The sequence below is a fragment of the Lissotriton vulgaris genome, unplaced genomic scaffold (genome assembly GCF_964263255.1).
Source record: "Lissotriton vulgaris unplaced genomic scaffold, aLisVul1.2 SCAFFOLD_1812, whole genome shotgun sequence".
Taxonomy (NCBI): domain Eukaryota; kingdom Metazoa; phylum Chordata; class Amphibia; order Caudata; family Salamandridae; genus Lissotriton; species Lissotriton vulgaris.
Genome location: NW_028251611.1, coordinates 442,343 through 458,420, shown reverse-complemented (window position 1 = coordinate 458,420; position 16,078 = coordinate 442,343). Strand labels below are relative to the sequence as shown.

Sequence of the window (16,078 nt, the reverse complement as noted above, 5' to 3'; positions counted from 1 at the left end):
GAAGGGGGGCCTTCCCAGCGACGCAGTTGTATACCTGAGCGAGCCTCTTACAGGCTTCCTAACTGCGAAAGGCTGGCACATGCGGCTAGGGCTGTAGGAGGCCAAATAGAAGAAAACTGGAACAGAGTCTTGACTTACTCTGTCGGCCGCGAGTAGCATTGACGGAACGGGCCAGCCACAATGACTCCCCCGGCTGCACGGTTCAGGTCGGACATTCCGACCAACTCACGCTGCGGCGGCATTTGTTGCACTGGACTGAAGGGCAGCTTTTGAGCCAATCACGCAGCAGTGAGCACCACTCTCCGGCCGCGGTCACCGTCCGGTTCAAATCATTACGCCGGAGGGCGGGCATTTACTAGGAGCTGCCAAACAAAAAACTATGCTGCGTGCGCCTGCCCACGCTGGCCCGCGTATGCTGTTGTTGGCCAATTAAATCATTACACGTAAGCCGTGCAACCTGACGTCAGCTATTGGCGCGGTGTTTGGTAAAACGTAGCAGGCCATCCGCGAACTAAGCCATTCCGCGTCACGTGGGCTGCGGGGGCCTGTGTTACGCCCCTGAACTAGTTCCGATCCGATCCTAGGCTCGTCCGTTGGTCGTCGTGGCGGCCCCTCGGGTTTGGCGGCCCTGTGCAGGTGCACAGTTTGCACATGCCTAGGGCCGGCCCTGCCACAAGTCCCCCCTTGCAGCCTTTGTATTCAGGTGCCCATTGCTTTCTACCATGTAGCGCTAGAGGCTCCCAACCCTTCCAGCACCTCTGCACCCGGACACGCCATGGCAGGTAAACTAAAACTAAAACTGCTGGTGGTTCTTTGGTCCTTGGCCCCCTAGCACCTTAAGTTCTAAAGAGCACCCCCAAACTTCGACTACAAGTGTATAATTGCAGTATCTCTTTCCTCCCATAGGATACCATTTCCTTTTTTTAGGCTCATACCTCAAAAGCAGTTATTCGTGTGCTTTACTTTTTCTTGTAAAATCCAAAACTCCAAAAGTTCTTACTTCCTATAATCTTTGTGTCTAAAATTACATTAAAAAAGTGTTATTTTTATGAATTGGTCTCGGATTTCTTCTTGAGGTTGTATCATTTATTGACTGTGTGTGCAACAAATTCTTAACACTCCCCACTGATCAGCCTAAGCTGCTCGACCACACTACCACAAATAGAGCACTTGGGATTATTAAAGTAAGCCCCTGTAAACCAATAACGGTCGTCTGGGCTTTTTGCATGATGGGCCCTTACATTGGCCCACTCCATAAAAAGCCGGCTTACTACAACCAACAACCCCACGTTGTTGCAGCTTATTCCTTTGGTCTGTTGTTCTTGGTCTGTAATAATTACCTTGATTTGTGCTGTGCTTTTTGACTGGGGGAGATGCCGCTATAGAATTTATGATAAAAAAAAAGAATTACTGCAAAGTAGCTTGTATTATTTTAAAATTTAACCTGGTTAATGGCTGAATGTGCTCTTACCTGGTTTTTCTTTGTCACTCCTGTGTTGCATTGTTATAATTTTCACTTGCTATTTTTCAAAATATTTTACTTAGAGAAAAATACATCCGTTTTAACTTAATCCTTTTTGTAGGAGGTAGAAGCGCTATTTAAAGGAGATCTTTTGCCTAAATTCATCAACTGCGAGTTTGCCTACAATGATAATTGGTTTATCACATTTGAATCTGAAGCCGATGCACAACAGGTAAGGGCACTGCATTGTCCTAATTCTATCAGGCATATTAATAATAATCATAATAATGTTTATTGCCTCGTTAATACAAACTGTTGCAAAACACATTAATATACATTGATGAGTATGAAATTCATAGGCTAAAACCGTCTGAATGGCACTTTAAACAATATAATATAAAACTGTGGTTCCTTTCAGGCAGTGATGGCCAAAAGATTTCTATAAGTTATAACTGCTTTAAATATTGAGATTCTCAAAGGGGTTTGCACAGTCAGGTGCAATCAGTTCAGTGATGTTGTAGAAAGAAGGCGGTCAAGTGACCAAAATCTGTAGTAAAGACTTTTAGTTTAGTTACTGCCATTTTTGAGAGTTTCACAAGCAGCTTTCCTGCTTCATATTTGTGGTATTGAACATTCTTTAATTGCTAAAACACAAGATCTGACCCGCAAACAGCTGAACTATGGAAGTAGAATAATGGAACGAGCTGTTGTAGGGCTATTGCAGCAGCATATCACAGGAGCCAAAGTATCCACTGTATGTCGGAGCCTAAAATGTTTTCTGCAGTAAATGCCTTTCCATGCTTGTTTGATCACTCTGTTAGCAAACTGACCAACTCTGAGCATGGCGATGGACTTTTTCAACCCTGTAGGTAGGAAAATTCCAGTTTTCTTTGGTTATAGGAAATTAATAACATTTCAGAGTATTTTAGTAAGCTGCAGGTTTTGTTGTCCTGTTTGCAAGATTGTTTATGCTGCTGCTTATTTAAAATTACTATATTTTGGCTCAGATTAAGGAATTTTCCAGGATTCATGTTTTTGTAGAAGGTTTAGTTATTAAAGGAAATTTGGTGCCTTGAAGTATTAATTGAAGAGTCCTTAAGTTACGACCACAAGTAATATTTTAGTGTGGCCTCCTTTTAAGTCCTATATGGTTGCCATACATCTAGTATGTTAGATGCTTGCTGATGTGACTGCTTAATAAAATAAAACTCCAAACTGATTTGAGCCTGTGAGTTAGAGTACGGCAAGAGTGAAGAGCTGCGTGAATAAGTTACATTGAATTATACCCAGCTGGGGAATATCCCGTTGCCATAATATAGCAACGGTATATACAGCGCTCTTATGTCAGTCTTAATTAGCCGGTCAGTACGGTTATTGGCTAATTTCAGAAAGGCATGAAATTCATTGTTTAGCTTAGTTTTTATATATTTGTCTGATGCTTTATAAAACTTCCTGTGCTTTGAAACCAAATTCCCAGATAGACTTCTAATAGTGTACCAATGATATCTGTTAATTGTTTAATAGCCAGATAGTTTTCGTTTTCCTTCTTCTGCCAAAATAGAGCATTTTAGATTTTTCATGATTCACTGTTGGATGATTTTCATTTTCGGTAGGAATCTAGCCCTCAAGAGTGTTCCCATACCAGTATTATCAAATAACTCTGTATTGTATGCATGCAAAACCTTTGAAAATTGTGGAGGGTGTGCTCTTGAATGGTCCAACATCCAAGAGTTAGATAAAATTGAGGCTAAAACACTCCCCTAGTTAAACCCTCTGATTATATAAAACTTCCTTCAGAGGGAGTTATTGCACAGTTTTTCCCGAATCGAGTTATCCATTTATAAAGCCTCAATAGCTTGTAGCAGTGTATTGTCCATGCCTCAGGAGTTGAATGTGTGCCAGACTTATTTCTGATTTGTGTTGATAGTGGCCAAGGCAGTTTTAAAATTTGAAGCAAGAAAGCATAAAATACCGATTTTGGAAGGGTTATACATTTATCAGAATTGTAAGCTGCCTACTCTTGATGGTGCCATTGTCTGCCGCCTGCCTGGTACCAGGGAATAAGACGCTGTTCATCTGTCCAGTTTAGAAATGTCCAGTTTAGAAGATCTTTATAAAAAAATAAGACTGTGACTCAGTTTTGCCTCTGTATAAAGCTATGCAGTCATTCTTTAATTAGATTCATCAGGTCTTGAGTCTTTTTTGTGTAGGGAGCAGAGTATCCATCTTCTCCAGGATGGTGGGATCAGACCTGAATAATAACACATGTTTAATATGAAATGTAACCAGTCTGTCCATTAGTCAATGTTTGTTTCATATAACGAGATCAGAAGCCTTCTTGGACTCGGGTTACCATCCGATCTGACTTTCGTTACCCATGTTGTTACTAATTTCATTGTGCAGATGACTCCTTATGCAGACTCAAGGCACATGGTTTCCCGAATTTGATTGATCTTTAGTTTACACTTTCACAGTACATCGTGGAAACATGACTATCTCACTGAATAGCTTGTATATTGTTTACTATATTTTTAAAAATTGGATTGTCCTGTGAGTTTTATGTAAGCCCAAAATGCCTATCAGCCATTAGATGCTCATATGGGCAGGATGGTGATCAGCTCTTTCTCTTTTGATGTTACTTTTGTCTTCCATACAAGTCCCTTGTAACATTTTTGAAAGTTTGTAAATAATTCAAGATTTTGAGCTACCTGGGGTTTTGCTTTCGAACTGCTTTTTCTGACATGTCTGGAAAGCCTCAGAAGTTTCCTTTATTTAGTTTAATTTGCGTTGTGACTAAGCTTTGTGAGGCTTCCATAAACTAGTCTTCCAAGGGTTCCTGACTCCAATCGATGAGTAAAGAAGTTGGTGACTGCAGCCCACACACTGAAAGGGTTGGTATTGGTTGGTGTTTGGAGGGAGTCTTGTCATTGAGTTCACATACAAGTCTTATTTTCAGGCCTTTAGTGTGGGAATGTAACTTGTGCCCCATTTTAGCCTTTTCAGTTTTTGGATGCCAGAGAGATTGCATACATCGAATGCTCTGTTTACTTGCCTAGATAGGTTGGAAGAATTGCTGCCTGGGTGAAATGATCGATTTTAAAACATTCCACTATTTTGTACTCTTTAATATGATTGATGCAGGAAAGGTGGTTGGCGGCTGCACTGAGTTTATTAACTGGTGTATCTGGCTGTTTTTTGAGAGGGTAATTTCCCATTTAAACTACGGTGTGAGAAAATTGGGTGTTATGGGATTGCTTTTTTTTTTTTTAGAAGAAAGCCTTTAAAAGCTTGTATTCTTTATCGTGAATATTTAAAATGGTTTTCAAAATAGCTAGTCTAATATAACGTGTGAGAAATAACCAGCCTTATTTATACAGGACAATATAAGCGTTACTTTGCATGAACCCCAGTTAATAACCAAAGTTTCCCTTGATTTTGATTAACATTTCTCTTTTTATTCATACATTTGTGAAGCCATTTCAAAATCAACTTCACAAAAGCCTTATCAGTATCAAGTGTCTCTATTAGTTCATTTGAGTTCTTTTTCCTCTTCAGACATAACTAAATTCATTCGGTGCGTGTTCTATTGCATTTCTGGCTTATTAAAAAGTTTTGGCGTTATGTACTATACCAAATTTAATGCTGCTGAGTTAGACAAAATCCTTGACTAGGAACTGGGTATTGCAATTCTTATTGACAGCCACCAGTATTGGCTAAAGTATGGTTGAAGCATGGTACCACGTTTATGCCATTTAGTCCTGGTGAATTGCGACTTATTTTGCCATGGATTCAGTGCTCGAGCATTTTTTTAAAATTAGTAGTCACAATTTCATGGATCTCACCATAGTCCTATAAATCCACCAGCACCTTTTTAGGTCGAGCGTAGCGATGGACCTCTTGTATACTTTAGTATACCTATATGCTTGAATATGTGGACACGAGTCGGAAGCGCGCATTTTCTGTCTCGGATTTGGCCTTGTGAGCGCGCGTTTGCTGCTGGCATGAGCTGTGAGCGTGTAGGGCGGGCGTCAGCAGCTTCTGTTCTCGCGCTCCTGCTTTCACTTTTGCGACGCCACATGAGCCTCTCGCAGGCACCTTCACTGCCGCCGACCTCTCCCCCACAGTGCTTGTCTTTGGTTCGTTATTGGTTTTCATATGAAAGACTTCAGAGAAAGTAAGTAAACACAATACTTTAATACGTAGCAAATGGACGACTTCCACAGTGATTATTTAAAATGTCTTACTTTGCACGGCATCCGTCTCGCAGCTGCTGTGTGTTATCTATTATTGCGTCACGTTTGTGAGGAAGGATGTCAGAGAAAGTAAGGAAATGCAAAACTTTATTATGTAGAAAATGGACCACTTCCACAGTAACTGTTAAAAATGTCTTACTTTGCACGGCATCCGTCTCATAGCCGCTGTGTTTTATCTATTATTGCGGCACGTTTGTGAGATGTTTTGATGTTGGCAGAAGGATTATTACATTTTTAAATATACCTTTTCCTGTATATATGTAGTCTGCCTAGCGGGTCCTTGTTAAGAAGGGCAATTTTTTAACTGAAAAAATATAAACCGTAAAGGATACTTTTCTGCTTTAAAATGTTTCCTCGAAGCTTTTAAGCGAAGAAGTATGGAGTGATTCCCTGGGGCTGAAGATACCCCAAAGCAACTTCGCTCTCTGTTATGATCACTTCCAACTCTGCATGCCAAAAGCTGCTGCACTCATGGTTCCCCTGTTTTCTTCAGTAACTATGCATTTTAGAGACTTACTAAATAGACACTTTTCTTACTTATAACTGTGCTGAAGCTTTTACTGTTCCGTGTTTGTTGATGGCAACCCGCGTTATTCTTGTTGTTTAATGTGGGAGGAAGGTAGTTCCATAGTTTATGGATTGACTGATTTATTTGCGCGAGGCGCCAGCTTCATGACCGCTGCATTTTATCTTTCTAACCAAAACCAGATTAGTGTTATGTTTTGTGAAGTGCTTTTATTGTTCCATATTTGTTTGTGTGAGACTGCGTGTCTTTCTTTTTGTTAATGTTAGTTGAAAGTTAATTCTGTTGTTTCTAAATTGCCCATTTTTTCTTTGTTTTGTGTTGCTTTTCACAGGAACAACTACAGAGAAAGTAAGGAAAGCCAATACTTTAATGTGTAGAAAATTGATCACTTCAACAGTGGTTGTGTTTAAAACCCTTTTTAAGGAGGTAAAGCAACTCTCTGACCCTGGGCATGTGACGCCCTCCCCAGTTCTATCCCTTAACCATTATATTTTCTATGCTGGTGAGTAACGGCTCACAGGAAGCTAAACTGGACGTGGCTGGCATGCCCAATATCAGGCAGAACCCTAGTTCCAACTCAGCAGCTGACCCTTCACCACGTTTGGACACCTGGGCCCCTCTGGACACTGTATCTCTCAGTTGCATCCTTCTTACCATCGAATCAGGCTCTCCTCTTGACACCCTCCCTCTGTTGTGCCAGCTAGACCCTTCCCTACTATCCGTGCTAATGGATATCCTAAATACCTCTCTGTAGAAATGGATAGTCCCCCAAAGATAGAAACACGCCATAGTCCTTCCCCCCCCCCCCCCCCCCCCCTAAAGAAAGCAAACCTGGATCCCTCTAACCTCTTATTTCCGTCCTATCTCTCCACTTCCCATCCACTCAAATTCTGGAGAAGCATGTCAATAAGCAATTGTCTTCCTTCCTGGAAACCCTAAATTTTCTTCACCCCTCCCAGTCTGGGTTCAGGCAGGCTATTCTACTGAATCCACCCTTTTAGCGGTGACAAACACATTAATGCACCGCTTGGACGAGGGTGAAACTGTGGCCCTCTTAGATCTCAGAGCTGCCTTTGACATGGTGTACCACCAGATTCTCTTGGGGGAACTGCCAACACTGGGTCTTGAGGGAATGGCCCTGAAGTGATTCCCCTCTTTTCTCAAGGACCAAACCTTCCAGGTCTCCCCGCCTCCTCGGCCAGGTCTAATTCCCACGTCTCACTCTGTGGAGTTCCACAGCACTCCGTGCTGAGCCCTTTGTTGTTCAACATATGTATCAGTCCTCTAGGGGAGGTGGTTGAAGACACTGGGTTGTCTCTTTTCTAGGGCTCGCTGCGAAAAGCGCGCTCTCGCAGAGAGCACTATAGCTGTCGGCTCAGCCGACAACGAGTGGAAAGTGGATACAAGACCTGGGCGCGCGCAGCGTTTTCCCATAGGATAACGTTGGGCGCGTGCGCTTTTGCATTACACAGCATGGCAGACAAAGCCGGATCGCGACGCGCGCCTCGTGAACAGTTCACGTGACTGACTTTGGAATGCAAGGGGAGTCTGCAGAGGGGCGCACAGCGCTGTTCACGAGGCGCGCGGCACTGATAAACAGGCTGAAAACCCAAGAAAACCCAAGTTGCTTCTAAGAGCCAAAAAAGGCTGTGTTTTCGAAGCCCAAAAGCATCTTAGCGTGGGCGAGCTGCACACAATCACATTTCACCCAGTCTCAGCCATTGTGTCAGAGCATAGAAGCATCTGCAATTAAGGGCACATTCACATTTCTGAAGCAAGTAAAGTACACATTTCATCAAATATGTGTTGCGGGTTATTGTTCTCAGGGTACATCGCTGCCTTTGCAGGGAGCCCTCTGCCTTGCATCTCACAAGCACCATCCACGCGACCCATTCCAGTATTTAATAAATGATATGCGCGCGCTGTTGGTACTTCTCAAGACATAGACGCGTAGTCCTTATCAAACAGTTCAATATCAGCGCCTGGAACTTTTTTGCGGTATACTCATTTTATTTTCTTGGACAGATGAAAGGCGGAGTCTGTCTGCTCCTTGTGGCGGCATTCTGCAGCAGGCACGCGAATAATGTAAATCTATAACGCTAAGTGAAAGTGCATGCATAATTTATCACCTACACAGTAGTTTCATTTGGGGTCTGGGTAAAAACGAGTTTTTAAAAGTTGTGGTGACCTGTTAAAAAGCGTTTCAGTTTTGACATCAGCCACAAGTCTGCATTTGTAAGTCTGGTCTCGCAGTGCACAGTGTCGAGTGCACAGAGGCGCCGGTGTGTGCACAGAACGTGTAGGCCGATGCTTTATTACAAGGAAGCGTACAGCCCAACAAGTCTTCATTAACCACCACTTTTCCAGATGCTCGATTAATAATAATAAAAACAAATCTTTCTCTGACACTTTTTTCTTTTCACACCACAAGCACAACCAATTAACCTATTCATTGTCGGGGAAGTACACGTTTGCCGTATTATTGTGTTTTTGTCGCTCTCAACATACACACTGCATGCACTCTCATGTAGGGGCCTTTTAAGGATTGCGTGCCCTGGGCCAGACGTATTTCGGGGGCCCCTGATTGAAACGGATTTGAATTTATTATACAATTTCAGCTTGTTTGCCATATTTAGCCAGGTCCCTAACAGTGCAAAGGAACACTGTGCAAATTCAAAAAATATGTTCTCATAAAATTTTCACTGATAGTGCCGTGTTTTCGATATCGTAAACGGAAAAAAAAAATATTACAAAAAGAAACTAACATGGAATCGCTCCTATCAGCTCCAACTGGTGGTGTAAAGCAGTGTTCTAGAGTTGCAAGGCCCATGCCTCTTCCAGTTCCTCCCCTGCAGACAATAAAGCAACAAGCATTTTCAATGCAATAGGTCTCGCAATTGCAAGAGTTTAACTTATTGGCATTGTAAATGGCAATGCCCTTTATTTAACGTTTTAAAAACCAACACATAAATAAAAGACCTTGCCATTTACAATGCCAATGGCTCAAACTCTAACAACTGCGAGACCTATTGCATTGCAAATGCTTGTTCTCATATATGTTGTGTTTATTGATAGATACTCTGATGTTTCTATCTCTCGCGTTTACAACTGTTTGAGATGTCTGCATCAAAGAGATGCCAGGGAGTAACTTCTTCACAAGAGGCTGCTGCTTTAAAATGTTTGCAAAGGGTCCCAGAACGAGCAGCCCTTGTTTTTCTTTTCTGCACCTTTCGCCAGGAAGCAGAGAACTACTTTAAACATTCTGGGTGCTGATTGCTTACATATTGACTGTACTTTCTTATTTAAAGGGGTATGTTATCCATTTGTCTTTTATCTTTCTGTTTGACTAATAATTAATTATCTTTCTAATACACCTACAGTTGAAGTCCAGCTTCAAACAATGCATATGATGCAGACAATTTTTCTTGGCAGCTGATCGTTATAGATCTTGCTTGTCTTATTCGGGGACCGTATCTATTCACTCTTGGTCCTTTCTTTATAATGCCGCTCATATCACTGTGGATGTTATAAAAACATCTTCTGCGTGATGTAAAAAGCGGTGCCATCCCCTTTTTATGTTTTTTTTATTTTAGTGAACTGCTTTATGCCTTCCTCCCAGTCAACTCTGCAATTTGCAAGCCCACTGAGGTTCTACAACATTATAAAGCTATGTTTGAAAGGAAGGCCCTCACACTAGGATTGACAGCAGAAACGTGACAGTAGTTCATATTTAAAAGGAGTACTAGTCCTTTATTTACTTTAACCTGAACCATTTGTGGAGAGTGCCTATTGTTTCTGCTTCCCAATAAAGTTCAACCAATGTCTCTAATCTGGGGTCCTTGCCAGGTATGTAGTTTTGAATTCTGCATATGTATAATTAAGGAATACACCCTGTATGGCTGGTTTCCATTCGAGCAACTAGCGAGTTGCACAGGATGAAGGGTTCTCTTTAGGCTTTTCTAATAAATGGTGAATCCAATTTGTTGCACTTTTCATGGCACACATTAGGAAACTGGAGTTGTCAGATGGGTTGGGAGACAATTCATCATCCCGTCTTTAAAGAGCAAGCTTCCCTATTATAATCTGAAACTGCTTGCTGCCCCGTTCCCTTAACTGCAACCAGAGCACTGCAATTAAACTTTTTGGCTCAAAACCCCAAGTGAACTTGTCTGGTTACTTGACAGAAAAGCTCAGGAATTAATAGAAAAAAGCAAGATACACTTCCTCCTGCATGGAGGAAGATTTCACATTTATACTGAAAAGATGCTGGTTGGCTAATTCTTCCTACTAGTACACCCTAAAAATTAAATTCTTGCCCCTGTGGTGATCGACATGGTACTTTGCCTGCACTGAAACAGGGCTGTTTTGTCTTCTTTGGAATGTAGCAGGAACAAGCCCCTAACTATGGAGAATTCATTGATTTTGTGATGCCATTTAAAAATAGAGGAATATTCGAGATGTGTGGCGTACGGCTTGTACTTTCCAAAGTTAAACTTTGCATTTTTTGGACAACATAAACTTTAGATCTGTGCGTGACTGATTCTGAGCACACCATCAAAATATATTGCCCTTAGTCCTACTAGCTCACAGTGCACCATCTGTACCCCAAACCTTACAAGGTAACAGATGGAATGTGCAACCTCGGAAGTGCACATTGTACAATTAAAGGATCGTGTTAATACCAAAGATACTCTTGTGAATATAACAAGATGGATTAAAAACAAGCATTTCTACATCAAATTTTCATATCTTTTCTATTATGTCTACTGGTGAAACCTTAATATAAGGACCTTGAAGGAGCCCGGGGGACACTTCTCATTATTTGAGTAGTGCTACCTTGCGCAACCTCGGAACATGACATCCTTTACTCCCCAAGGAAATCATGGTAACCTATCTAGAGCCTTTTCATTTGGTTACTAATGCATACCCTACACAGATACCCAAGAAATACATGACAAGCAGTTTCAATGTTAATTGAAGCAGTGCGATTCTTGAGTAAAATGTGTGTTGCAATAATCAATAGAAGGTAGCAGAATACTGTGATTAGCATTACGAGAATGTTGAAGATAAACAGTTGAACTATTTTGCTGTTAAAGAATATATGCTTGCATATAAATGCTGTAATATATTGTACTCCTACCCAGTGCTACGTAACCTAGTGTGCCTAGGGAGGGTGAATCTGCTAAATCCCTGGAGGGTGATTTAACTCCCCAGTTACCTGTGGGTAAGTGTCATCATGGTGCCGGTCTTGGTGGAAAGCTGGGCAGCATTCCTCGCAAAAGGTAAATGGGAAATAGCTGGGCTGGAATTCCGGCATGGGGTTGACCTCTCAGTGCCAGCGAAATGCTACTCTGTCCAAGGAAGGGTATGATGCCGTTTATATAATAAATATCACCCATGTTGCCATGCCAAAGTCCCAGTTAGGCCAGTATTGTTGATTTTAGTGTGATAGCTCTGTCGCTCACAATAACAAACATTTTGCGCAGTGAACTTTGCTCTTGTATAGAATGTTCAAGGTATTTGATAATATGCCTATTAAGTGGAAATGTGAGCAAAACTAGTTCAGAGAATTTTCTCCTGCACAGGCACGCAAACAAATGTGTGTCAAACGTCATCTTGTTTACATGCTCTGCATTAAGATCTGCTGTGCAGTGGCCAAAAAGCAGCTTCCGGAAGGACTGCATGCACATTCAATGAGGGCCAAATCTGTTACCACGTGGAGTTCCTGTCCTAGACATACTCCAGCTATGTGGGCGTCCCTTTATATGTTCACAAAGTACTGTTGTATGGATGCTCAGGTTTGCCAAGAGGAGTATTTTGCCTGCTTAGTCCTGCAGGATCTTCTGGATTGAGTCCATTCACAGACCTGCCTCCAAATAGGTACTGCTCCACCAGAAGAGCAAGTTACTTACCTTTGGTAATGTTCTTTCTGGTAAAGAATCTATCTAGCTGCAGAGTCAACACTGATCCCTTGATCACATGTCAACCCCACCAACTCATGAAAAGCAGACTGAGGCCTTTGCTAGTTGAGCATCAACAACTGGGAGCTCTGTTCCAGACAATCTGCCTTATTACTTTGCATAAAAAAACTGAAAGCTTACTGTTTGAAACCATGCACTTGAAGCTTTTTTAACTGTCGGGCTTTGGTTTATACCATCCATCTACCATGCATGCCTATCTCTTTGCAAGACCCCTGCTTATCCTGCTCTCCACCTAGGCTTCATCTCACACCTATTTTGTTAATGCTATTGCTCTCCCTATGGAGCCACCCCTTCATAACAGTATCTTACTCGCCCTCCACGAGATAATGTCATTCTCAGTACAGTGTGCATTGTAATCCTCTACCTAAACTGCACCTTCACTTCGTTTGCCCACTTCTGTCTAGTCCTCTTTCTATGCTTCCACTCCCTTTGTTAACCAGTTTGTCAGATGGCGAAATGTTCACCTCCTGGTCTTTTAAATGTTCACACCTACTGGTGCTTTATTTTCATGTTTGAAAGTCACTTGTTCTTGCACTGGTGAAAGTTAGCTTCAGCTTGTTTTATGTAACCATGCCGACCTTGGGTCCAGTGCACTTTATACAAATACATAAATAACTATACCTTTACTAAGCATCATGAGGGAAATTATTAAGTAATTTATGCAATTTTTTTGGGAGGCACAATATGGAGTTTCTGAAGGCCATATAAAAGCATAGGGAGTGGAACTTCTTATATATTGCTACCCTCCTGAGACTGGAAAGTGCAAGCATTTTCCATGTAACCACATCATTCTTAAAAACTTCTGTCATAATATCATCTGTAATCCAAGATCCCTGAAAAAAATGTTGGGGATTTGTAAAGGACAGGAGACGAACAGAGTAGGCAACCACTTGGCCACTAGGAATTAAACAAGTGTTTCCCTATTAATTCTGAAACTTGATTTACCAGATATCCCTAAAATGTACAACATCTGTCACTCATTGGTTTAGGGTCAGCCATGAAAACAACTGTGTGAACTATGTATAGGTATGTTCTATTTCCCCAAATTCAGAACCCCTAAGCTAGAGGATTCTTTCAAACACAGCATACCAGCGGCTCTAGAGACCAACTGAACAGCAGCTGGGAAAGGAGGCATTCTTGGCCTTTTGCCTCTCTCCCATCCAAATAGATTTGAAAGAACTGCATTATTGTAAACCGTAGCCTTCGGGTTTGGGACCAAGTTAAAAACTCAAGGTCAAACCCTTTTCGTGTCTGTACTTGTTATGCTGATTTGTAGAGTGCACTATCACTCTGGCACCCTGGTTCTGAGCACGTTTGAGTCTAGTCTCACCAAGTGGTGGTGGTGGGGGAGGGAGTGGGCTTCAGGGGTATGCATGATTTGGGGCTTTGCTGGGGTGGATATTTTATTCGACTAGCCAGGCCCTCAACGTTTTGCGGAACTCAAGGAGTGAGGAGAGGAGGCTCTGATATGTAGTTGTGGTTTGTTCAATGCTTTAGGAGTGAGAAAGGAAAAGGCCCAACTTCTGGATTTGGTTCTCCATATGTGTGGGATGTGTGATAGTAGGAGTCGAGTCTTGTCTAGGTGTCTGGAAGATTTATGAAAGGAGATGCGACCATTAAGGTAGGCAGAGCCAGAGTTGTGTAGTGAACTAAGGTTGTGAGTGAGGTGTTTCGTCTGTGCGTTCTTGTGTTTGGGGAGCCAGTGGAGCTCCTTGAGGTGTGGTGTGATGTGAGTTTTGAGAGGCAGGTTGAGGGCGATTCTGGCTGCTGCATTTTGAATGGTCTGTAGTCTTCTGATGATTCCAGTAGAGGGTGCTCCTGTAGTTTAACTTGCTAGAGACGAGATTGTGCCAGTTTTGCAGTTGTTGCCCGAGAGCCATTTGAAGATTTTTCTCAGCATTTTGAGAGTACGGAAACTGGAAGCTGTGACAGTTTTGACTTCGGAGGTCAAGGTGAACATGCTGTCATTGATGATCTTGAGGTGTGTGCTGGGGGTGGGTGTGGGTCCTAGTTCGGCCAGCCATCAGGTGACGTTCTTGCTAAAGATCACAACTTCTAACTTGTTGGTGTTGAGTTTGAGACAGTTAGTCTTTAGCCAGTTGATATCTGTCATGCAAGCTGTGAACTTGTCCAGAGTGTTGGAGTCTCGTCTGAGAGGGAGAATGAGTTGAGTGTTGTCAGTGTAGCTGAGGACGTTGATGTAATAGGCACGGATGATCCATGCTGGCCAGAGGGATCGTATATGGGTGGAAGAGGGTTGGACTAAAGGGTGAGTTTTATAGTACTCCACAGATGAGGTTGCAGGCGTCCAGCGTGTAAGGGGCTAGGCTGACTGCTTGTGTTATGTCAGTCAGGAAAGAGCAGCTCCAGCGGAGAGCGAGTCCTTGGATCCCAGTCTCTTGCCACATTAGAATAGGGTGGGGAACTTGAAAGATAAGACCATATCATTAAATTAAAACCAGACCAAAATAATTCTTGACATCCAGTTATATAACCACAGTAGGTTCCTTCACAGAATTGACAAAGGCCAAACAATCATGTATTTTTACATATATTTTCTTAAAGATATAGGCTTTAAATGACATTCATTAAATATTCCAGTGTTTTCTTTGTGTGGCAAACAAGCTTGAGCCTCTCTAGAACAATTTATAGCTGTCTTGCCCAAGATATTTTTTGGAAATGGTTGCCAGTTGTTTCACTTTCCAGCACAGTCTCTCCAGTCCAAGTTGAAAAATGCAGGAAATAAAGTTTAACATGTCCTATTTTTGTCAAAACTCTCTGCAAATCCACCCTTTTTTGTTTTAATTTTCCTATCCTGCCCCTCTTCATAGATTCTCAATCATAAGTTATGAATTGGAATCCCCTTGCAAAGTACAGAGTATAAAACAAATATTTTTCAGGTAGTACTGCAGAGCCAGACAGATTTTACAGCCTCATGGATCAGTGTTGTCAGGCTTGTTCCAGTGACCACAAGCTTGATTAGCAGGCAGGTCACATACATTTTACTGATTAAGGTTTTCATTCATTGGTAGGAGTCATCCTTCATACCTGCTTTAATTAAATATTTTTAAATGCAACCTTATTGTTTGTACATATCTTCTCGTCTGTTAATGAAAAGAAACTCAACTCCTCCAAAGAACAATTTATATGAAATAGTCCTTAAACAGCATTTCAATTTTAATTACTGTTTGAAATCAGTTTTTATCAACTTTTTACATGTAGTACTGCTACATATGGATAGATGCTACCCTGCGTTTCGACAATATCCAAAGAAAGATCAATGTTATGAAAAACCAGCAACACAACAGGCATGTTGCACTACAATTTGCAAGGAAGTACTATCAATACATCGGGCCAACAGAAGCAAGTGAATGCACGCTCAGTAGCAAAGATAAATACCAACAGACACACTTGCACTGAAACATCTTTCAAACCTTGTTTTGGTTCTTTTCTGACCAGAACATGCTGCTACTAGTCATTGTTCCCGTCTTACGTGGAGGGCAGCAGCACCACGGTAGATTACCCCCCAAGTTTTGTCTTCAAAATATCTGCACTGAGTGCAGAAAACAGCCTTCAAACCACTTTCAAAGACAGAGCTAGAGGAACAAGATCAAGAAGAGGAGAGTTGTCCCTCCAGACCATCTGTAGCCTATTTAACCATGTTTGGCAGAACTGCAGTGCAAGCTACTCACGTGGTGTCGGAAGTAAGCTACTGCTTGTGTCCAAGAAAGGAGGAACTGTGTGAGAAGCTCAGTACTACTGAAAACATGTACAATGCTTCATCCATGAACTGTATTGTTTGATCCAATCAAGTCCTAATAAATAACAAATTAGAATTGTTAATCATCCCCATTCA

The 16,078-nt window shown here is 41.8% G+C and overlaps 1 protein-coding gene across 1 annotated transcript in view; it reads left to right on the top strand.

The window, feature by feature from the left end:
• The first annotated feature begins 1,459 nt into the window (after nucleotides 1-1,459).
• The window catches only part of LOC147662826 (la-related protein 4B-like), a 317,319-nt gene continuing 302,700 nt past the window's right edge, over nucleotides 1,460-16,078 (top strand). The window contains exons 1-2 of the mRNA XM_086950884.1: nucleotides 1,460-1,474; nucleotides 1,584-1,694. Coding sequence (XP_086807010.1) covers nucleotides 1,460-1,474; nucleotides 1,584-1,694 — 126 coding nt within the window. The remainder of the gene's footprint in view (nucleotides 1,475-1,583; nucleotides 1,695-16,078) is intronic.